Source organism: Watersipora subatra, chromosome 4, assembly GCF_963576615.1.
Source record: "Watersipora subatra chromosome 4, tzWatSuba1.1, whole genome shotgun sequence".
NCBI classification, from domain to species: domain Eukaryota; kingdom Metazoa; phylum Bryozoa; class Gymnolaemata; order Cheilostomatida; family Watersiporidae; genus Watersipora; species Watersipora subatra.
In genome coordinates this window covers 6,093,360-6,117,255 of record NC_088711.1, presented here as the reverse complement: position 1 = coordinate 6,117,255, position 23,896 = coordinate 6,093,360, and the positions used below count along the sequence as shown (strand labels likewise).

The 23,896-nt window shown below is 37.1% G+C and overlaps 2 protein-coding genes across 2 annotated transcripts; one reads left to right on the top strand and one right to left on the bottom strand.

The window, feature by feature from the left end:
• The first annotated feature begins 1,996 nt into the window (after window positions 1–1,996).
• LOC137392810 (osmotic avoidance abnormal protein 3-like) lies at window positions 1,997–20,957 on the top strand. The gene is made up of 17 exons (XM_068079141.1): window positions 1,997–2,062; window positions 3,987–4,261; window positions 5,884–5,999; window positions 6,402–6,571; window positions 7,906–8,139; window positions 9,105–9,333; window positions 9,584–9,726; window positions 12,392–12,522; window positions 13,405–13,564; window positions 14,259–14,309; window positions 14,532–14,685; window positions 16,261–16,376; window positions 16,785–16,891; window positions 17,796–17,968; window positions 19,134–19,222; window positions 19,685–19,873; window positions 20,057–20,957. The coding sequence occupies exons 2-17, from the start codon at window positions 4,034–4,036 to the stop codon at window positions 20,302–20,304; spliced, it is 2,538 nt and encodes an 845-aa protein (XP_067935242.1). The 5' UTR covers window positions 1,997–2,062; window positions 3,987–4,033; the 3' UTR covers window positions 20,305–20,957.
• Window positions 20,958–21,624: 667 nt separating this feature from the next.
• On the bottom strand, window positions 21,625–22,254 carry LOC137393861 (uncharacterized). Its single transcript, XM_068080571.1, has one exon. It carries the CDS (start codon window positions 22,252–22,254, stop codon window positions 21,625–21,627), a length of 630 nt encoding a protein of 209 aa, XP_067936672.1.
• Window positions 22,255–23,896: the final 1,642 nt, after the last annotated feature.

Below are 23,896 nucleotides of genomic sequence, written 5' to 3'. Positions count from 1 at the left end.
TTTAAACCAGAAAATCGTGATGTCTTTGGTAAATATTCCTTTGACACCAGGAGTGTAAAATTCCTCCAGCTCTAAAAATTGTTGGAGTTTAGACAAGATGAATCAGCTATTAAGTGCTTATTGTTTCAGGATCTTTGGGTTGAGTCAGATCGGGTTGCTCAAATTGATCTGTTAACCTGTTAACCCAAGTAACAGCCATCTATAGATACTTTGAAGCTTTTATTAGCGAGACAGTGTTCAATTCAGTTGACTAATTCGTCATTTAGACAATGCTTTCGTTACTTATATACAAATTTACCATGAAGAACTGTATCGAAGGCTTTACTAAAATCGAGTACAATAACGTCAACTTGTGTTCTGAAGTTGCTAAAATGTGTCAGGTCTGTCAGAGTGTGTATCAACTGTGACTCAAAGTTGTGATTTTTCTGCAACCCATGCAGACACTCAATCAGCAACTGATTATCGTCAAGAAAAAATACGAATCTCATGAGTGATGATATGCAATAGATGCAATAGAAGTTAGCGATATGGGACTGTGACTCATGAAATGCTTATGTTGCCTCTTTTAAAAATGAGTACCTCATTTGCTTGTCTCCGGTCTAACAGTGCTCAGCCAGTGTTCAACGAATGTGAAAGAAATCAAGGTAAGGGATGGTGCAATATACTGTGCCAGAGACTTCAAAAAAGCTGCAATGAGCGAGTCGAAGCCTGACACTTTTTTGCGGTGCAATAACTGCAAAAGTTTCATAAATTTGGTATCTGATATAGTAATGTAAGTGTGAGCATTACCACCAGCTAATTACAGCATTAGGGATGAGGTCGTTATCTGTAGTAAAACTGATTTAAATTTCTGCGTAGATGATTGAGTTATAACTGTATGTGTTATACAGTTGAGAAACGCCATTTGTAGAATCTCATCTAGCATTAGAAACTAGCTTAATGAGTAGTTTCGAGCCACCGGATTGTAGTGAACCAATTATTTTAGTGCCTATATACTTTCTAGTTTCTCTTGATCAACTTCCTAGCTAAACCTGAAGTGAGTTTTTTAGCTAGTATTGGTTGTGCAATGTTGGATAAAGTTTGCGTGTGTGCAAAAACAAAGGTTTTTGTCTACAATGGTTTTAACATCTGAAGAGTCAGCACTTACTGGTTGGCACTGGTTCGTAATTTGATCGTTATACATTATTAGAGACTATATGGAGCATATTTTGAAAATAATTCCACAATTGGTCTGTGGACATACCAGAACTTACACTCTACAATTATTTTGTGAATATACCAGAACCTATATTTACTAGATCTATGCGCAGTTTTTTATAGCAACTGCTATCACTGATCATCTAGCATCGCTAAATTTATAAACGTTTCCTGCAGGGCGGAAAACATTCGCGGTACGTGCTTAAATGTGCATGGTTTTTGAGATTGAAAACAATAGCTGCCTGAAAAAAAATAACTCTCTCGACCGTTGATAGGAAGTAGTTGGGCATAATTAGAACAAAAAAGGAGATCAACGATGTCTCCCTTCACACGTGTATACTCAATCGGTCAACCATTGCATTTCACCAATGACACTTAGCACCGAAACGGAACTGTACGAGCGCTGTTTGTCTTTAAATTATTGCGCGCTTTTAACTAATGTTTCGTTTTATAAAAAGTGCCGAATAAGCTGTGGTTAGTATAGACTAGTGTCGTATAGTTTCACTGTGAAACTATACGGCTCTGATATAGACGTTCATGAACAGCCCGTGCGCGTGAATTACGTCTAATATTTTTGTAAATAAGTTGTTACAAAACTTTACGTTTGTGGATTGAAGGCTTGTACTAAATTTTGCGACAACCAAAATATCTGCCGGTCTTGTTTACAGCAGTAACAGTGCAACAAATTTTTTCAACGCGGGGTCGTGTAACCTCGTGCCTCTCGCTCTGGACGTTTAACTTATTAATTATTGTATGGTAGCTTTTTAATGTTGTTCATATCGTGTTTTAAAATGCAATATTCCTTATAAAATTTATTAAAGCTCAGCAAAACTTTGTGACCAGTTACTGCTGAACCAACCAAAAAGTAAGTCATTAAGCCATTACTACACTCACGCTAGCGTAACAGTGCCGTCATTCGTTTCTGTTTCACTATTTTTTGTTAGCAATAGAACTTTTAGTATAGTACAGATGCTAACTTTTAAATGAAATGCTGAATTTTCTGCCTATGTGTTTAGTTTTCAATCATATTTACATTTGTTAGCTCAATGTGTATGCTGGACAAGCTTACGAACTTGCTACTTACTGCAGCTGCTCAAAACTGGTTGAGTCTATAATGATATAATCTGGTCAATGTAAATGAGTTTGTTTCAAATTTACTATGGAAGATTGTAATTAACATATAGATTTATCAGTTGAAGTACTTAAATGCATTGATTGGCTGAATATTTGTTATTATAACGTTGGCATTGCTAAGTGGGGTGTTTGCTGAAGACTTTTTTAAACTGAACCAAAACTAAAAATATTACTTTAACGATGAAATACAAGTTTTAAAATATAACTGTATTAAGGAAAAAAATCATACATTCAGAAGTCTAACTTATTGTTTAATAGAGGCATCATCATAGTGTCTTTACAGTTCAGTGATGGTACGAAAAGTCGTGGTTACTTGCATCAACCAGTGTATAGTCTAGTTTACATTGCTCATAAAATGAAGTTTTTTCTAATTCCTTATTCAAGAGATGACTTACTGGCAACATAGTATGCGTAGACTGCATTTCTTGGTTCTTTCACCACTTGGTTCATATGACTAGGGTAGAATGATCATCTTCTAGTTTGCACATTTCAATTAGTAGATCGTAATACTAGATCACTGTAGCTCTCCGAGTTTTAGTAGGTGAGGTTAGCGAAGAATTCTATACAATTTCATTACACAAGAGTTATCTCCTATGCGCAATTTATGCCGATTTTTACTTTTTACGTACATATATACGTTGTTCATAGTATGCTTCAGAATGTAATTATACCCTAGTATATATAGCACACTGACCAATGAGTAAATGATTACAGCTAAAAAGCAGCTAAAACACACAATATAATATGTGTGTTTATGCATTATTATCTTGTTACCTAGTTAAAAACTAGTTTTTTCCTCGTTCTATCAAATATATTACTTTCCATTAAAAGTAACTCGGGTTGTATTTATCAACCTTCCATGTGTAATACAACTACTTACCTGTTTGATCAACAGGATTGCTTCCACTTTTACTGTACTTTATCCCTCGTCTCTAAAATGCTTCCCAATGAAGAGTTTCATAAGCAAAATTACCTATTGATATTGAGGAAGCTACCTGCTGTAAGTTTCATGATCACAGCTGGCAACTTGTCTGTCAGCTTCAAACGCTGTGATTTAGGCTAGATAACACAAAGAAGTCTCATTTTAAATTAGGTTCTGGTTATTCGATCTTCTAGAGCTGTCACTTGAATTACAATTATATCTCCCTTTTCTTCCAAAGTGTGGGTTCACTTTGAGTCTGCTGCCTTTTTGCTCACTTCAAGCATGTGTATCAGCTCATGTTGTATCTGTCTATCTGCTGGTTCATTGGTAAACTCCGACCTAATCCAGTATTGTTTTGGATAATATAACACTAGATTTCATTTCAGCACTAGACTTTTCACTTCAGCTAAGTAGAACTCCTTAGCTGAGTGTTTTCAGTTATCTTTCTTTAATAGATTTCTGGAAAAGCTGTTGGTTAGATAGTATCTCATAAACTAGCCCATTAAGTAGTATTAGAATATTAGTCCTTCTGGCATCCATATTACTATAGTATCACAGAATGGTACGTTAAACACATAAGCTACATAAAAAAAGTATGCCTCACCCGTGTAGTCTATAAAACCATGTCATGTTTGCTTGATTATCATGAAATTTTAACTATGATGTTAATTTAGTGAGCTGGTGTCAGGCAATATCGGTTGTTTGTGAGGATCAGCAGGTGTCTATATTGTAGACGAGACTTTGTAAGGAGAATAAAAACATCAGGAACAATAAGCAGATATGTCGGAAACAGTAAAAGTGATAGTACGATGCCGACCCATAAACACAAGAGAGAAAGATCTGAAATGCAAATGCGTTGTGTCTATGGATGGAAACAAAGGACAATGTTCTATAGTGAATCCAGGTGATGGCAAGGCACCTCCTAAAACCTTCACATTTGATGGTGCTTATTTTGTTGACTCCACAACAGAGACTATATATGCTGATATTGCATATCCACTTGTTGAGGTAAGTATAAATCTTTATAACAGCAGGAAACATTGTATGGGAATTGTCTGTACCATATAGTGAGTCAAACTTTAAAAACTTAACTGTATACTGAGTATGTAAAGGAAATCTGTATTAAGAAAATACAGCAATGCCGAGCGTTACTGTCATGTCTACTTAAAGTAGTGTTCACAGTATGCAGTTTAGACTAGGGACCTACAATTGTCCAGACCTCAAACACTTGATTTGGTCATCACAGTCTATAGTTTTTGTTGTTTGTGTGAAAAGTACTCGCTGTTGATTGTTGTCTGAAAACCAATGGTATTCGTAGTTCTTAATAATGCAGAGATAGGCAGCAGCCTTCGAGCAGGCGTTGTCATGTGTTGTAGGTCAGAATACAACTGGTTATTGTTCTCAATTGAAGATTAATTATTCATTACGCAATTTCATCAATATAATCAATTTCTCTACTTCTAAAACCATATCAGATTCACTTGCGCTTAGAAACACGATACGAGAGAAAACAAACAGTTTACTGTCATACATGGTTGTCATCGGTTGTATAACTGCCCAGTCATTCCTTCCTTTGATCAGTTCTATATAGCCGACAGACCTGGTGACTTAAGTCACAGATCAGCTGAGGGTGTCTCAATAGCGGTACCTTTGGTTACCAACCCTACTCTTTGGTTAGTGTGCTTCAAGTCTTCAGATTGACAGGTGTCTTTTCTTTTCCTGCAAGGTCTCTTACTGCAGCAATTTGATGTGTTTTCTGTTGAATCTGCACATTTCCAAAGAACAGGTTTGAGTTGCAACTTATGTATGGAACTAATCTATGAAGATGACTAGAGCTTTTCATGCTTCTAACTCCACTGCCCGTTAGAGGTTTAAAAATACATATGGAAATCGGTCTTCAGAATCTTTTCTCTATCACAGTTTTGTTAACGGTCAATTGATCAGGGTCAATAACTCAGAATCATAGATTGGAATAAACCAGGCTAGTAGATAACTACCAACTAACAACTGTGAGGTTATTATGAGGCTTATTGTTTATTTACTTGTTGCTACAATACTCTGCTCACGTGTATTAGTATAATAAGGCCTTGCTGTCCTTTTAATTACCTGCAATCTATGGAAGGTGACAGCAATCCCAATCAATAGGAACTGTCACCTGGCATCTTGAAGGTGTCTGACCTCGCAGATTAGGATAATTTAGGCCTAGAATTCTAATTTAAATTGACTATTTGATGATGTTCATCCCTCATCTTATGGGCTTCTCTTAAATCTATTCTGATGGAGGCAGCTTCTTGTGACTCAGTATGGCATCTGTAAAACTAAATGTCTTGTAAACCAGACTTTTACCAAAGTAGTGCGGTGAGATATTGAGTCAATAATTTCAATAGGTAGCAGACGTTTTATTATTAGTGAATGAGATTGTAGCCCACCATTCATCACATTCATTTGTTTGGGTAGAACTACTGTATATACAGATAGGAAGCTGTAGATAGCTGAGACACACCCATGAGTGAGCCAATATAAGAGAAAGTAAGGAACTGGTATTTGAACCTTTTCAGGACATCTGTTCAATATTGCACTACTGAACTGATGTGAGTAGTGTGTCAACCTAACTACACTATTCATTACAGGGTGTGACAGAGGGCTATAACGGTACTATTTTTGCATACGGACAGACAGGATGTGGCAAGTCATTCAGTATGCAGGGTATTACGGATCCATCTTCCCAAAGGGGGATAATTCCTAGGTATTGAAGCGTAACTCATTCATTGTGTTGACTTTTTTACTAGATTTATAGCTAGAATATGAGGCAAAGACAGTTAACAGTATGCCTAGTAATACATACATCAGACTACTTAAAGTTCATTAAATTTTTGTCATACGCTTTAGTATTTGAAACTCTGTGTGAAGGTAGATATATATGTTCACTTTGTGTCTAGAGAATTTAGTAAATCCTTCGAAACAGCTCACTAGTATATAGTGACCTTGCAGTCATCTGCAAACAAACGGTCTGCGCTTGACTCTAATCTTTCCAGAACTTTCCAACAATGAGATGCTCTTTGTGGGCGTAACTCGCGAGTTGATGCTCAAGTCTCTTTTATAATCCCAGATATGAGAAAATCGAAAATGAATAGTAATGGTGTTTCAGGGCCTTTGACCACATATTTGAGACAATATCAGTAACGGAAGGCTGTAGATTTCTTGTGCACGCCTCATACCTTGAGATATACAACGAGGATGTGAGAGACCTCCTTGGTAAGGATGCTAAGCAGAAACTGGAGCTGAAAGAACACCCAGAGAAAGGCGTATATGTCTCAGGTACTCTGAATTATGTTGACTTACATATAGCCACTCATTTGGTATTTTACTAAATTGACAATGCTTTAGTAAAGGGCACAAGTATTAAACTGTCATCCTTCTAAGTCTTTACTATAATAAGAACCGTGGTCATCCTTCCGTTTGCCCGAATCCGCACTATGAGTATTAGGAAAAGTCTTTACTATAATAATAGCTGTGTCCATCCGTCTGTCTGAAGGCATCTTTGAGCATCAGAGGAAAAAAGATTTATCGCACAGGAAATGGACTCCAACCACCAACTGGACTATCAACTGTGCCACTGGAACACCTGGCAGCATATCCAAATATTTGTGCACATAGTTATTACACATGATGATCTCTGACAGCGCACTGGACTACCAGCGTACTAGCAGTTATAACATGACTTGTTACTGTTCCTTTAAAACTTCCTGGAGGGTGCTCCACTCTATTTAGCCTGCCATGAATGGAGGCCCTGTACATTCTATTGCTTACAATTGAAGCATCGTATAGTTTAATATAGACAAAGCATAAGCAACAGCGCGTTTGCTGCCACAATGCGTCATGTATTCGTATAGCTTTTGTGTACTGTTCTTATTTTTGTGTAAATTAGGGTAACTTATTGTGTTACCTCATAAATGGCAGCGTCACTTTTGAGGTTTTTGTTTCCTCTACTATTTGGTTAGTTAGAATGGAGTTGTTTCTGTCTGGTGGTAGGTATCGCGTTTCTATGGTTACTTCTACCAACAAGAAGCGTAAAACTTTTCTGGGTGATTCTCAGGTGTTCAATAGTCCCTCTTTTCTATCAATATTCATTAGATGTGGGATCGTTTTGTTACTCAATAAAATATGTAGACACAAACAGGAGCTATAGATAGAAGACACATTTTCACCAGGTATTATATCTGAAATGGTTTAATGATATTTCTATTTTGCATGTAATTTTTGTAGCATAGCATTGTTGGTAAAGTTTTATCGGCATCAAATGGTATTTTATCAGATCTGTTTGAGTGCAGATATCTAATGTCATAAATTACCTTGGGGGCTATTTGCACTCCCTGACAGCGTGAGATATATTATCTTTGCTGGAAGGGCTTACCCGCTAAGCTCTGTATGAGTGATAATATAAATTTATTAGTTGATTGTCATGATATTGAACAGGCTCTCAATTTAGTGATAGCCACTATTAAAGAAAACAGAAATTTACTGTACAATTGTTACAAAACAAGAGGCAAGCAGGATTAGAAGGTTGTTTTCTAATAGGTCTTTACACTCCTCCTCAAGATAGATGTTAGACTCCTATGATTGATTGTAAATCCTAACCATGCTTACCGCAGGGCTGTCTCTCCACCCTGTGCACAATGTCGTTGACTGTGAAAAAGTCATGGCACTTGGTTGGAAGAATCGTTCTACGGGCGCGACACTGATGAATGCTGACTCATCACGCAGCCACTCCATCTTCACCATACAGCTTGAGATGGCGACGGTTGATGACGCCGGCGAAGAACATATCAAAGCTGGAAAGTTGAACTTGGTTGATTTAGCTGGTAGTGAGCGCCAGGGCAAAACAGGTAATTGTTTTGTGCAAAGCAGAGAAAAAAGGATTTGCTTGCGTTGGCAATAATATATATTAGTCTATATTTGATGGTCTGTTCTAAATGTTTAGATCAATATTTTTGCAAAGTTAAACAACATTTAAACTCACAGCTTTCTTCATGGTAGGCCAACACTGTGTCAATTGCCAGCATTCTAGAATAGTTATACGTATAGTTATTACACCTGATGATCTCTCATGGCGCACCAAACCGCCTGGGTACTACTCTAACATAGGATAATAATGACTCATGCATAACCTTAGTAATACGAGTATGGGGGCTAACTTACTATCATTAAAGGTTTCATTCAGATGTTGGTATGTCACCATTGATCCAAGCACTTGTACATCAACCAGTACAGTAAATTCCATACTTAAATGCTGGTGGGCATACTATTGATACATAATATGATCTATGGCATATCGTTTTTAATGTCAAGTAGGCTTTGTACAACTTCACCTATGACCCCAGGATATTAACGGTATAAACCATTTGTATATTTCCTGCATTCGTGTTACTCTAATCAGTGAAAGTGCTTCGAGATCAGCGATAATATTTCTTCCATAGATTTTAGGCAAAGGTTTTACAGTGCATTACTACTGACTTGTCTCGATATATCGGTAAACTGAGTCATGAACGTATCACGCCCTGACTGAAACTTACTTAAAAACATTATTTTGCAGTTTTATAATCGATCATAATCGTAGTTGTACAGGTTGCTCAGTTTATCCTTGATCACTATCGACCAGCACGAGGATAATCTATATTTCTATAACCAATAAATTATGAAACAGTTTAATACTATTTTATCATTTAGTTAGTGTTTTATTTTTGTAAACCCTTTGATTTTGAAATTCTTAATTCATAAATTTTCATGACTTCTAAACATGCACCACACCTACTGCTGCGGACTGCTGCTACATGTTGGTAACTTCATGCAGGGGCTACGGGAGATCGACTAAAAGAAGCTACAAAGATAAATCTCTCTTTATCTGCACTTGGTAATGTTATATCTGCGCTCGTCGATGGCAAGTCAAAGCACATACCATATCGTGATTCAAAGTTGACAAGGCTCCTCCAGGACTCCCTTGGAGGTAACACCAAGACTCTCATGGTTGCCTGCCTTTCACCAGCGGATAACAACTATGATGAGACCCTGAGCACTCTTAGGTGGGCTTATAAAGCTGTATTTGAAAACAGAGTGCTGCCGCTGTTTTCTGTTTAGGCTTGTGTCAAGGTTACGCGTTTTTAGTTTAAAAGATGAGTTGCCATATTTTCTTAGGCGTTGCTCAGATCAAATAAAAAGTAAAATAAGGTTTTTGTGCACAAAGTTACAGTTGTGCACAGCTGCAGTGTATTAACTGAGTCTTTGTCAGTTTTTGCAGGGAATACTGTATTAGCCTTTGCCCATATGCTGCAGGTACGCAAACCGTGCTAAGAATATTAAGAATAAGCCCAAGATAAATGAGGACCCTAAAGATGCATTACTGCGAGAATATCAGGAGGAGATAACAAAGCTGAGAGCCCTACTTGCAGGCCAAATGGGAGATGGCAACTTTGATTGTGAGTCTGAGCAGTATGTGACCCTTACGTACAACTGTCTATACTTGTCACACTGTATAATATTACCTATAGTGTCACAACTGTCTATACTCGTCACAGAGTGTAATAATATGTAATAATACCTATAATGTCACAACTGTGTATACTTGTCACACTGTGTAATAATACCTATAGTGTCACAACTGTCTATACTTGTCACACTGTGTAATATTACCTGTAGTGTCACAACTGTCTGTACTTGTCACACTGTGTAATAATATGTAATAATACCTATAGTGCCACAACTGTGCATACTTGTCACACTGTGCAATAATACCTATAGTGTCACAACTGTCTATACTTGTCACACTGTGTAATATTACTTGTAGTGTCACAACTGTCTCTACTTGTCACACCGTGTAAGAATACCTACAGTGTCACAACTGTTTATACTTTTCACACTGTGTAATATTACCTATAGTGTCACAACTGCGTATACTTGTCACATTGTGTAATACTACCTATAGCGTCACAACTGTCTATACTTGTCACACTGTAATATTACCTATAGAGTCTCAACTGTCTATACTTGTCACACTGTGTATTACCTATAATGTCACGAATGACTTTAGTCACACTGTGTATACTACGCTATATGTAGTACCGGTAATACACAGTGTAGCAAGTATAGACAGTTGTGACACTACAGGTAATATTACGCAGTGTGACAAGTATAGACAGTTGTAACGCTATAGGTATTATTACACAGTGTGACAAGTATAGACAGTTGTGACCCTACAGGTAATATTACACAGTGTGACAAGTATAGACAGTTGTAACGCTATAGGTAGTATTACACAATGTGACAAGTATATGCAGTTGTGACACTATAGGTAATATTACACAGTGTGAAAAGTATAAACAGTTGTGACACTGTAGGTATTATTACACGGTGTGACAAGTAGAGACAGTTGTGACACTTTAGGTATTATTACACATTGTGACAAATATACACAGTTGTGACGCTTTAGGTATTATTACACAGTGTGACAAGTATAGACAGTTGTGACACTGTAGGTAATATTACACAGTGTGACAACTATAGACAGTTGTGACACTATACATATTATTGCACAGTGTGACAAGTATAGACAGTTGTGACACTATACGTATTATTACGCAGTGTGACAAGTATAGACAGTTGTGGCACTATAGGTCACACTGTAATAATAGGTATAGTGTCACACTGTGTGTTACAGTGTGACACTATAGGTCACACTGTAATAATAGGTATAGTGTCACAAGTGACCTTTGCTGAGAGATGCCTGACCATAACTCAATTTTGCCTATATTTCCTTTATATCAGTCTACTGTTTGATTTTTCTAAAGCCAACTTGCATTTCTAAAACATAGCCAATGTTTTTGCTAGCTTCGCTTTTCTTTCAAAGCTTTCAATGAATAAAACTTGTATTTATAAAACCCAAATTATTATTTGAACAGATAAATAAATGGCTGCGATTTGTCGCTGATAGGGATGTTATGATGCGACAAAAATACTCTTGTTACGTGTAGCAAATTTGTTTTTTGGGCTAAAGCTGTGATTCACTCAACTACACATGTACTTATGCAGAAATGTGGTTCTTGAGCAATGTAGTTTACAAACAAATAACACAGGAGAGGTTTGTCTCCTCCTTCATCGCGCGCAAAGTCTATTAGAAGACTGTCAACAGAATGCTTATTCTTTGGTTATTGTTCAACGGGAACTGATTTTAAATGTTGCGGAAATTTATTTGATGTCAACAGTCTTTTACTCACAATTATCAGAAGTTTTTAAAATGCTGACCAATTCCTTGAGTAAATGAGGCATTTTTAAAAGATGCTGACTTGAAGTAGTCGATATATAGCCCGCTGTCTTCAGCAGTATTTTATTTAATACTTTTGTTCTATTACGTTATTAATATGATTTTTTTAACGATTTTGAAAACTATTGTTAGGGTGTCGATACAAAAAGACACTTGCAAAATATATATTATATAGCGCTTCCTTGTGCCATCAAAGCTGCTTACCATACCACATAAGATCATCTCACTAGAAATACCATAATTGTAGATTTGGCATGACACCAATAACCATGCTTGTTGTTTCAGTGAACGCATTGCTAACTTCAGCTAATGCAGGTAGTAAAAAATACATTTGTTTACGTAGAAGTACCTTCATATTTATTTTAGATATGCCAGTTGCTAGTTTGTGTTAAATATATATAGTGGCTAACGCAACAAAGTCTAGTCTATCAGTTGATTATTCTTCTTGTTAGAAACATGCATTCCGATTAAAATGGCTGCACCTGCTTTGCATTCTCCATTTCTTTGCCTCGTAGCAGAGCTAGTGTAGAGTTGCTTGTCACATCAAATAAGCCTCTCAGTCAACAAATGTTTGAAAAAACATGATATTGAACATTTTTACTAGATATTGCTAACATGCGCTCTTGTAATTGGCTTTTTACCTCCAAGAGCTGCAAAGTCCAACACATTCATAGGAGGCTGAAAGATTTGTGTTTATGCTGGCTATGAGTTACAGCCATGAAACTGTATAGTTTTGATATCTCCTGCCCAGTAATATGTCTCTCTACGCTCGTGTGACAGTCAATCAGCTACATGGTGGAGTTATTCTCTCTCGTATCTTACAGTGAGTGCTCTGATGGCTAATGCTGCTGCTGCTCAACCAGAGAAACCTCGTGCAATTGCCGCTTCCACAAAAATTTCCACTACCGTTGATGACCCTGAAGCGCTTGAGCAGGAGAAACAGGAAATAAGGAAGGTACATACACCCCTCCATGTTTCATCATTACCTAGTTTACTGCCGTCAGATGTTTTTACACTCTGTTTAACTTTTTATTACATGCAGAAGCCATCAGATATTAACAAGTTTTCAGATAAGTGCGTCTGCTAGGATTTTCCCCTAATTGTTTAAGATGCTTGACTATGACCAGTTGGTTGTACATATCCTCATATCTGTGAGTTGATTGTACATATCCTCATGTCTGTGAGTTGGTTGTACATATCCTCATATCTGTGAGTTGGTTGTACATATCCTCATATCTGTGAGCTCATATCTGTGAGTTGGTTGTACATATCCTCATATCTGTGAGTTGATTGTACATATCCTCATATCTGTGAGTTGATTGTACATATCCTCATATCTGTGAGTTGGTTGTACGTATCCTCATATCTGTGAGTTGATTGTACATGTCCTCATATCTGTGAGTTGATTGTACATATCCTCATATCTGTGAGTTGATTGTACATATCCTCATGTCTGTGAGTTGGTTGTACATATCCTCATATCTGTGAGTTGGTTGTACATATCCTCATATCTGTGAGCTCATATCTGTGAGTTGGTTGTACATATCCTCATATCTGTGAGTTGATTGTACATATCCTCATATCTGTGAGTTGATTGTACATATCCTCATATCTGTGAGTTGGTTGTACGTATCCTCATATCTGTGAGTTGATTGTACATGTCCTCATATCTGTGAGTTGATTGTACATATCCTCATATCTGTGAGTTGGTTGTACATATTCTCATATCTGTGAGTTGGTTGTACATATCCTCATATCTGTGAGGCAGTGAAGTGCTACTTCTTCAATGCGTAGCCTGAGATCTAGTCTCAGGTCTTGAGGGTTTTGTATCTGGTAGGAGTATGAGATGCAGCTAGAGGAGCTCAAGTCAAAGTATGAGGAAGAAAGGGTAAGCAAGTCAAAGTTGGAGGAGGATATGAACAAACTGAGAGAGTATTATGATGATAAAATACACGATGTCGAAGGGAAACATGGCCTCATTTCGAATACTGCAGAAGGTAACCTCTCGCTATATTTACTCCATTCTGTTCATAAAAGAAAAGGCTTTCTGTAAACTTTTATAATATGGAACAATAATCCCAGACTCCATTTGTAATTAAGAATAAATGTGCAATGATTCTGGTATAAGCTGTGCAAAATTTTGGAATGTTCAGTTCATTGATGTCTGATTAGCTTGGCCGGTTTCATGCTATCTCGGTTGTTTTGCAGTACTTGGTTATGGTAGGTGACGGTTGTTGTGACCTTTTTCTCACATAGATTTTCTTTCCCTATTTCCTTCATGCTTAACTGAGAACATGCAATGATGTCTAGATGTTTAGAATCCATACCTCCTTCATGGATTGGCTCTAACACATCCTTATCAGTAAATTACCATTTGTCATATATCAGCTGTACTCCCTATCATAGGACATGTACTAGTAGCCAGTAGTAGACAGGGTCTTCTAACTAGTAACAAATTATGCTTGTTTGGTTGGTGACTCCACCTCACTCTCCTTGGCTCTAAAATATTTCCTTTATTCTTGCAGTGATCAACTCAATTTTACATGCTGTTTAAGAATAATGTTGATCATGGATATCACATGTTATATGCGAATGGTATTGTAATCATGTAATTGGGTTGCAAATTTTTTACATCAGCAGTGTGTGCGCAGTGGTTTGTAGAGTGAAATCAGTCCACTCGTCTGCTTGTAGTGAACAACAATAATTCGGACATACCAGTCGAGAGTATGAACGGAGATGATGGTGAGTCGGAGACCTCCTCATCCTTATAAACAACATACAGCCAACGTTAGGCTGCTTCTCATTATTTATAGGCAGCCATCTTATTTCCTCTTTAGCAATCACCAAAAGTACTGCCGAGCCATTGAACTAATCTTGTCTCTGGTTTTCTATAAAAGTGCTTAGATTTGATGAGAGCTTGTCTCAGGTGCTGAGCAACTGACACAAATTATTTTTAACATTAAGGCTCATTGATGCGAGTGGAAAGTGTGGTGAGTGACAGAAACAAGGAAAGTTCTCCAACATCAGCTCCACGCTCCTCTCCAACTGAACACTTAACAGAGGAATCCATGGCAGGCTATAACCCAGACATGTTACAACAGGCTGAAGCTTTGAAAAGGTTTGTATTTTCTGTATTTATAGTTCTGTACGAGTTGTTCTTTATCTTCAATGATTGCCATGTACATCTAGTTTGTTGTTGTGTTGCCATGGTGTTGTGACTCTTTCATAATTGAAACTGTACCTGACATTTGAAATCTTCAAAAACCACTTTCATGAAATTTTACCTGCAAAGCCTTAAAATAGCCAAAATGTAGATTGATAGAAGCTTGTAGATAGTAGGCTCTGCAGCATTTGGTTAATATGTTGTCCATCGCCCTCTTCTAGAACATTTCTAATATTTTCTACATTTCTTAATATGTCAAAGTGTTAGCATAAATATTCAAGTTAGCCAGTGTGCATTAATAAATATATTTTAGATTTATTTACCTACATTCTTTTGTTCCATCACTTTTGCTTTGAATGTCGTATTACCAGAGAAACAATACTTTTTATTTAACATTTTTCTAATAATATAAATTGGTGGTGCCAGTCTTTACAAACTTTGCTAAAAATATCACTGTGCATTTCAATTCCAAAAGTGACAGAAAACTGTGAAACACTTGTAGAATATAAACTTGGTGATTCGGCTGCTAGACCATTACAACTGAATATGTTTTTGCATTAATGGAATAGTTTATCTGGGTAGTTTTTTAGTGTGACATTTATTTCTTTTGCTCAGTATGACAGCACGGAGTGATCAAGTCATTGTAATAGAGAGGTAAGAATGAGTGAAGGATAGTGAGCTCCTCATAAAGCTCTACATCTCCCACATTTTTGTTCATTATATTTCACGTCTGCAAGCTTAAACTTATAGGTTTTACCACTTCTACAATCACATTTAATTTATTATAAATGCAGTTCTTTTACCTTCAGGTAGAGTTACTGAGGACAATAAAGGCATGTACTTTTTTAACGAGTCCTAGATGATTGTAACGCATTGTAAACGCATTCTTCATCCAACTTGACGGAGAGCGTTTAACTCATTCTACCAAATTTTAGCACTACGCTCTGATGGATAAAACCTTGAACCATTGCATTAACAGTTAGGTTTTCATCACATCAGTTGACAACAGGCATTTATAGTGTCAGTTAAAAGTCTAATGTCAGCTGAAAAGTGTGTGTCATGCGTGTCAATTACAAGACAAATGGCATTTTAGTCAGTTGAAAGACGGTTAATTGTCTATCATTTCAATTGAATGAGAGGTGTTGGTCATATTAACCATGCCTGTTGAAAGACGGGTGTCAATCATTTCAATTAAAAACAGGTGTCAATCATGTCAATTAAAAACAGGTGTCAATCATGTCAATTGAAAACAGGTGTCGATCATGTCAATCAAAAAGCAGATGGCATTCATGCTTGTTAAAATGTAGGTGTCAAACATATTGTCGATCATATTGTTAATTATGCCAGTTAAAAAAGAAATGTTGTTTACTTCAGGTCTGTTAAACGACCAGTGTCAATCATGGTGCTTAGAATGTGGGTGTCAAACCTCACGATTAAGAGACAGATGTCAATCATGCCAGTTGTTTTGAAAGAATAGTCTTACAATTTCTCTAATACCTAACAGCTAGTCAGTTATCATAACATCTGCAGGTTACAAGAGCTGCAGGAGCAGATGGTTGGAGGAGAAGCTGTAGGAAATTCTGAAGTTAGAGAAAGACGGAAGAAAAAGAAAAGACACGCTGAAATGAAGCGAATGGCTCTTGCAGGTTCTAATATAATCTTATTGACAAGAATTATATTGGAATAATTGTAAAGATTTGTCTGATTTTTTCATGTTTCACTCAGTTTGAACTACAGTAGAACAAAACCGACGTAAGATATGGTATCGTGTCACTGTGGTTATGAAACAACATTTATTACATTTTCAAAGAAAGAAAGCAAGGAGTGGAAAGTCAAACTAGTGTATGGTAGTTTCTCAAGCCAGACTAGTTAAAAGCTGCAGGATTGCTAGTTTTTTAAGAGCACCTTTTTCTTTTTACTGTTCATATGAAATTAAACGCGGCAAAATACTTACAACTGTATTTTGTTAAACCCTTTATGTATTGTTTATGTTATTCTGTTTTGCGTGTTAGTCTCTAATAATTTCGCATAATAGAATAAACCTTTTTGCACAGATGCAGTTGCCAAGGGTGATGATGATGGAATTATGGTAGGAATTTATGATAATGTCCAGGATGAATTGAGAGCAATGAAGAAGAGATTTGAGACTGAGAAAGCAAAGGTTACTACCATTATTATTTACGGCATACCAATAGATAGGGAAATCTCCTGCTTTTCATTTTAGTTGACTTGCATAAAATTTATGACAAAGGAAAGCTGTTAGCAGCCATGTTAAACTTGATATGCGTTAATAGTAGTTAGTACTAGTAATAGTTGTTAGTACTAGTAATAGTAGTTAGTATTATTAATAGTAGTTAGTACTAGTAATAGTAGTTGGTACGGGTAATAGTAGTTAGTACTAGTAAGAGTAGTTAGTAATAGTAGTTAGTAATAATAGTTAGTAATAGTAGTCAGTACTAGTAATAGTAGTTAGTACTAGTAGTAGTAGTTAATAATAGTAGTTGATACTAGTAATAGTAGTAGTTGGTACTAGTAATAGTAGTTAGTACTAGTAATAGTAGTTAGTACTAGTAATAGTAGATAGTACTAGTACAGGTAAAGGTAAGTTATACCAGTATGTATTGGAAGGGTGTACTAGTAATAATCGTTAATATCAGTAGAAGTAATCGGTACCAGCAACTAGAGTAGTAAGTAATACACTAGCTAATCAAGTAGGTCTTCAAACTATTGACAATTTGATGGCTGAAGATTTTCTATCCGCATATGGAAATGATATTATATCTAGCAACCTTTTGCTATTATACGCTGTATTGCTGAGTGTAATACAGAGTGCTTGTTACAAAATGTTTACCTTGTTAACACTGCCTGTGCACTATACATTGTGAGATTAGCTCAGTACAATCACTCCTCATCACATACTTTAGTGCTAGAGTTGGTTGTCACGCATCGGAGGCTTATTTGTTCTTTAGTCTAGAGCTTGCCTTCGGCAGACAAATAATCACCAACTGCCTTATGCATCAGCTGGATAAGTTTCATTTTTCTCTAAACCTGTATATTTTACGCAGAATGAAGCTCTACAGCGGGACATAACTGACTTACAGTCGGAGTTTGAGTTTGATCGGATCGACTACCTGGACACGATACGCAAACTGGAAAAGCAGAACGAGTTGAGTGAGGCACTCCTTGATAAGATTCATCCATGTCTTCGGAGAGACTGCAACTACAGCAACCTTGATAGGTACTTGTCTTTTTCTCTTTTTGCATACATTCATTCGTTCATTCCTTAATTCTGTTTACTTTTTCCTCTTATTTTTATACTTTGCTTTTTTTTTCATGCTTTTTATCTATCTTGCTTCAGTAACCCTATATCCTTCCTCTCTTGCCACTCATACGCCTTTGCACTTTGTGTGCCCAGAGGGTTCACTCTCTTCTATTCATCCCCAAGGGCTAGTCTGAGATGTTATAAAATGTACCCTTTCCACTGACTTACACACTAATAAAAACTACCCCTTATCACTTCATCACCACAGACTAATTGCCCTTTTCTTGCTCATGAATACCCCTTTCCACTGTGTGACAAGGGGTATTCATGTACCAGGCTAAAAATCATACCCTTTTTATGAAAACACTCTAGAGTGTCAGGCCACCAAAAACACCTCTAAAACACCCCTATTTTCATCGAGCTTTTGGGAATGAATAGAAGAGAGTGAACCCCCTGGGTTTATGTGCTTATTTCGTCTCCACTTTTATTTCCTTCGTGCCAATTACATATATTTTCATATTTACGTTTGTATTTGTTGCACTTACTTTTTTACTTAGTATTGTATACAGTGGTTTATGCTAATATCTGGAGTGTATAAAACTTGTCATGAAAGTTTTCAGAAATACCTGAATGCCAGTAGATTTGTTTTGTGTATTTTTTCCCTTAATCTTACGTGTTGCCATTTTGTTTATTTTGTCTCTATTAGAAATGTTGCAATGTTGCAACAGTATCAGGAATCAGCTACTGGTCATTCGACTATTTTTAACAAAGCTGACCATTTTTTAGATTTATCTTTCCTTTAAGTCATGTGTATAGTCTGCAATCGAGCCTCAACCAATTTATGTAGCGATCTCCAGGCAACTTTAGTGATCACTTCAACTAATAGCACAAATAATATGCCTTGCACCTGCCTTATCTTTGCATTTATTAGTTACAGGAAGACTGAGTTGAAGTAATAATTCTAGCCGAGTCAGAAGGTCAATGAATAGCTTTATTTGAATGTTCCGCAGTGACATAGTTCTATTACAATGGAGAAATAAGGCCATTCCAACAAATGCGAATTAGTTATTGTCAGGTCTTCATGCATCTGAAAAGCTATATACTGGTTTTTGCAACAATTTTTGTGTCCGCTATTTGCTAGGGTCAAGCAGGAGTGTGTATATGATGATGAAGAGTCAAGATGGGTGCTTCCTGGCATGAAAATAGAAAAAACCTCACTTCCTGCTGCCGGTAACGTGATGTCAACTATTTAATTTAGTTATCAAATCTTTAGAAGGTTACTTTTGTTATGAAAATAATAAATATAGTAGAAATTGATCACATTTTCACTGCAGATAAGTTGTTGGTAATGAATAATAAGGGAGTGTGTCTACATCATGTAGTAGCCGTTTGAACTAGCTATAAGCTTGGGTTTGCAATTTTCTCTCCTTCTGATGGTGTTGCTACTAAGAAAGCATTCTATCGGTGACTAACAATTTTCAACCAGAGTCCATAAGATGCACTTAACAGAAGTGCTAAAAAGTTTTATATGCACTTTGTAGCTGTATTGCACCTTGCATGGCTTGTCATTGCGCTAAGTACACGCAATGACAAGCCATGCATTTGCTAATTTGAAACCAATATTAATTTGGTTTCAAATTAGCAAACTATGCTAATTTGAAACCAAATTAATATTGTTTATATTGAACACAGGAATGATCCCTGGTGGACGGCAAAGTGGTTTGAGAGGGCATGGTGCGGGGCGTTCCGTTTATGACCCAAACCCTGAAGACGATCCATTTTACCAAAAACTTACTTCTGGAGAAAATACGCCTACCACATACTTCAAGAATACTCGGCAGAGCAAACTACTCAGCGAGACTGAGCAGAACAAATATGCCAGTATGTAGTTTCACATCGAAAACTTTGAGTTGATTCTCTCAGGCTTGACATAAAATACATCTAAATAGAACCTGGGTAGCTTGGTGTTTTTCTCCCTATAGAGTTATATTGAATGAGCCCATCACTTGCCCATCATAAGTTAAATTTATGATTAGGCACATCAAATTTCTCTATTTCTGATAGGCACATCAAATATCCCCAGCCCATCAGCCTTTTCGAATGGCGGGGGAAGTCCTATAAACAACTCTCGCACACCAAAAAGTGCTGACATGAGAGCCGCGGCTGTCCATGGAGCAGCACCATTGCAGAATAATAATGACGAGTACAACATGAGGAAACCGGCAAAGCTCGAGGCCATTCGATTACCGACTCCGAAGAAAGGCAAAAGAAAGGGCAGGCAGCAGACATGGGATAACATTGATGATTTTTAACTTTGAACTTTCCACATAGATTAGTTTTATTTTGCATTGCCAGAAAAGCGCGAGATTGAAGAGAGAAATCCACTTCAGATTCCATTTATTTAAACAAAGTTGGAGGATAAATCTGTAACACAAGAGCGATGCGCTCATCTCATTGTATCACTTAGCAACCCATCAACTATTCCTATCTTCCTCTCAGTATTTTTATTTTTTCTCCTTAAAAACAAGTATTTTATCTATCGTGAAATTTTATAGATACACAACTATTCTTCTACTACTATAGTTCCATTTTAATGTACCAATTATAAGATTTCAAGATTTTAATATAAATTTTGCAAAAGTTGTCAGTTTTGAGCAGAATTTTAAATTCTATTAGACGAAGGAATCGATGGTGCTGGAGGACTATTTTATCTGAGAGCTTAATTTTCTTCGAACAGTATTTCACCTTTATAAGGGTCTTTATATTTGAAGATATAAATGCTGTATCCGCAAACACATTCGCTTGTTACCATATTTGGCATTTTACACTTGTGATAAAGTGCTATATTTTGTTATTCTCTAACCATGGCAGCATTAGCTGCCAGTGATAGTTAGCAATTAAGCTAGTAGCATTTGTTGTTATCATATAATGTGTACAATATAAAACAATATACAACTGTGTTGAAGTTAAAGTATTATAAAAGTATACTGAATTAGTCACGAGAATGTATACGATAAAAGCACTATAGTTGTGTCTCATGCTTCCCTAAAGTCGTCATGTCATTCATTGAAGTCTGGCCGCTACAATTTAGCCATGACTGTACTTTGCTGTCACCAGCTGACACCTCCGGTGACTTAGATTTGGTTGATAAAGTTTGTGAGTAAGACAAACTTCTATTGTTGCGATAGTACCTGTTTAAATCAACCCAGCGTGACCTGAAATCAGATTGACTTTTGCTTCTTGTAGTCTTATAACCAGTTGTTGAAGTATTAGGTTCCTTCCGACCATCAGCTGAAAGCAGTTGAGGTGATGTGAGAAATAAAAGTCTCCGGCGTGGCTTGACTAGCGTGGGAGGTCGCTTTGTCTGACATCCTTTCTCAAACTTCGGAAAAGAAGCTAAAGTCGACTCACTTCTTCTGCAATCCATACGATGAGCCCGAAGACCAGTCGGGGATAAGAAGAACGGGTGCCCAGTAAATCTTCTTATAGAAGTTGAGCTGTCTAAATGATAGTGCTTTCTATTCATGATCTGCTGTATTGAGGACTTCGACTGCAAAGCAAAAACGCGATACACATATAACGTAGCCACTATGTGTTGAGCAAAGCATTTTTTCAATTGTATATGAAAATTATCATTTACCTTTTACCTGCTTCTCTTTAGCCAGAGGTCTCCTCAAGTGGTCGGTGTGAGAAGGACTCTCTACAACATTGCCATCGCTTGGGCTTGATGGACCAGTGGTAGCCGCTGTGGTTAAAGACACGACATCACTGACCCCTAGTGGATTGTTTAGAATGTCCACATGCTTTTGCCTGTCTTCAATAACAAACGCTTTGTTATATATTCCTTTGGGTTTGTAATTGCTGTTGTAGCTGTCCCAAAAGAATGATGACTCATCTTCCAATTTGTCTCCACACGGGCATCCTCGATCTAACAGCTTTTGAAGGCCACTCTTCTCTCGACTGGTCAAAGTCAGAACCACTAGCGATAATAAAAGTCCGACAGAAAAGCTAGCGAATGCTGCTACTAACCACAGTGTTTGCTGAAAACCAGCGAACTCACTCAGGGCACTGTACCATATTCCAACCATTGCAATGTTTTCTGCTAGTATCACTGCGTAGTACCCTATCAGCCAGGATATGGAGGTTTTATAATCCGAGATTGTAACATCGATGATGTTTGCAGCGGCTAAAAGAATCAACCAGACTCGGAAACCTGAGCACCTATTGCTACGTTCTTGATCTCGCAGTTGGTACCAAATCATCAGCACCAAAAAGTGCACCCCTAGCAGCATTGCTGCCCACAGACCGTTAGGATTGTTGAATACCCAAAGTATAGCCGAGAGCCGGGCAAATAACATGAAGCTTCGCCAACAGACTGTGCACAACCAAACACCGATATCGTTATCAGTCTTCAACTGAAAGTTTCCAAAATACGACAAAGTCAATGTTACCGACACAAAGCAACTTGCAACCATTGTCAAATAAAGAGATGCAGTGACGCCTGTCTCTAGATAAAGTTGTGCCACATACAGTAGCAGAGGAATGCTCACGACGCAGTGATGAAAAAGTTTTATTTTCATTGTATCCTTATTGTGGCAGCTGTTGAATTCAACAGATAACATTATGTACCGCCAAAGGAGTCCGACATGCAGAACATGGAACACGATGCAACGAAACAAGTCACATGGTCTCCTGTAAAAATTAAAGGTCTGGTTGATGCGGATCGCAGAAAGGAGGTTACAAAGAAAAATGCTGATCCCAAAGAGGCCAAGCGAAAGTTGCTGTGATGTGCCTTTTAGTAGAGAGATGACATACGCAGTTAGACTTAGTTCCACGTAGTAGGATATGGCATGTAGCGCAGTAAACACTCGGTTCATATTGGCTGAAGCAAAGAATAAGACACCGTACAGGGATCGATAATTCCTCTTCAGCGACCTACAGCTAGAAATAAATATAGGGTTAGGACAGTATTTTATTACATAGTTGACATTAACACAGCACTGACCTTTTGATTGAAACACTCAGATATCAGGCGTGCCTCAATATGACAAAGTATTGCTGCAACAGCCAGTTCAGTGCTTCTTGTAAGCTAGTGAATGTTTTATTCAGTCACATCATATAAATAATATAATACATTTAAGTCGTGATTTATTTGTAACTCCGCTATAAACTGCAGAAATGTGCTTGGATGCAACAATAAGGAAGTAGAGTTCACTAATCAGAAGGCCAAAGCTAAGTGACTCCGCGTTATGTTAAGTCACTAGTTATCCCTTCTTACTGTGTCAGTGCAATTTGCATTAGTTTAGAGTATGAAATAAGAATGAAAGTGACAACTACGGTATGTGAACAGCTGATGTAGTCTGAATAAGGCTATATGCAAAGGGACAAGACTGATCTATCAGCCGCTAACAGTTAATAGGAGTACATTAGGGAGTACCTTGACATCTCTACTGTTAGCAGATAAATACATCAGTATGATCAGTTCTACTACTAAACATGCAGCTATTACCTCAGGATTCCCATGCAGCAATTTCAAGTATAACAAGCAAAACATTTCTTTCATGGCTTGTTCTAAGTTAAAGTCGAACTTGTTAACAGAAAAATCTGTTCAAAAATGACAGAATGAGCACTTAAGTCTGGTTTATGGATAACCATCGCTGGAAAACCTGTTATGAATTATTGTACAACAAATAAGTTAACACCTAGAGTTTTACTTTTCATTTTTTGTTGGAAATTGTTTTTATACAAAACAGTCACAAATTTGTGAATGCAACCAGAAAGTAGTTGATTGGAGTCATGTTACAATTTCTGGTAAAAATATAGTTTTTGTATAGCTAGGCTTGTGGGAACAAACCTGACACATCTCACAACGTGCATAGATTATAAATGCAATAACATATAGAC

Bases quoted from the DNA above. Each gene is read 5' to 3' on its own strand.
- LOC137393861 (XM_068080571.1), bottom strand. From the start codon at position 22,254: ATGATTTGGTACCAACTGCGAGATCAAGAACGTAGCAATAGGTGCTCA.
- LOC137392810 (XM_068079141.1), top strand. From the start codon at position 4,034: ATGTCGGAAACAGTAAAAGTGATAGTACGATGCCGACCCATAAACACA. The intron at 9,727-12,391 runs GTGAGTCTGAGC...CGTATCTTACAG, and splicing joins GGGAGATGGCAACTTTGATT to TGAGTGCTCTGATGGCTAAT. The intron at 12,523-13,404 runs GTACATACACCC...TGTATCTGGTAG, and splicing joins AGAAACAGGAAATAAGGAAG to GAGTATGAGATGCAGCTAGA.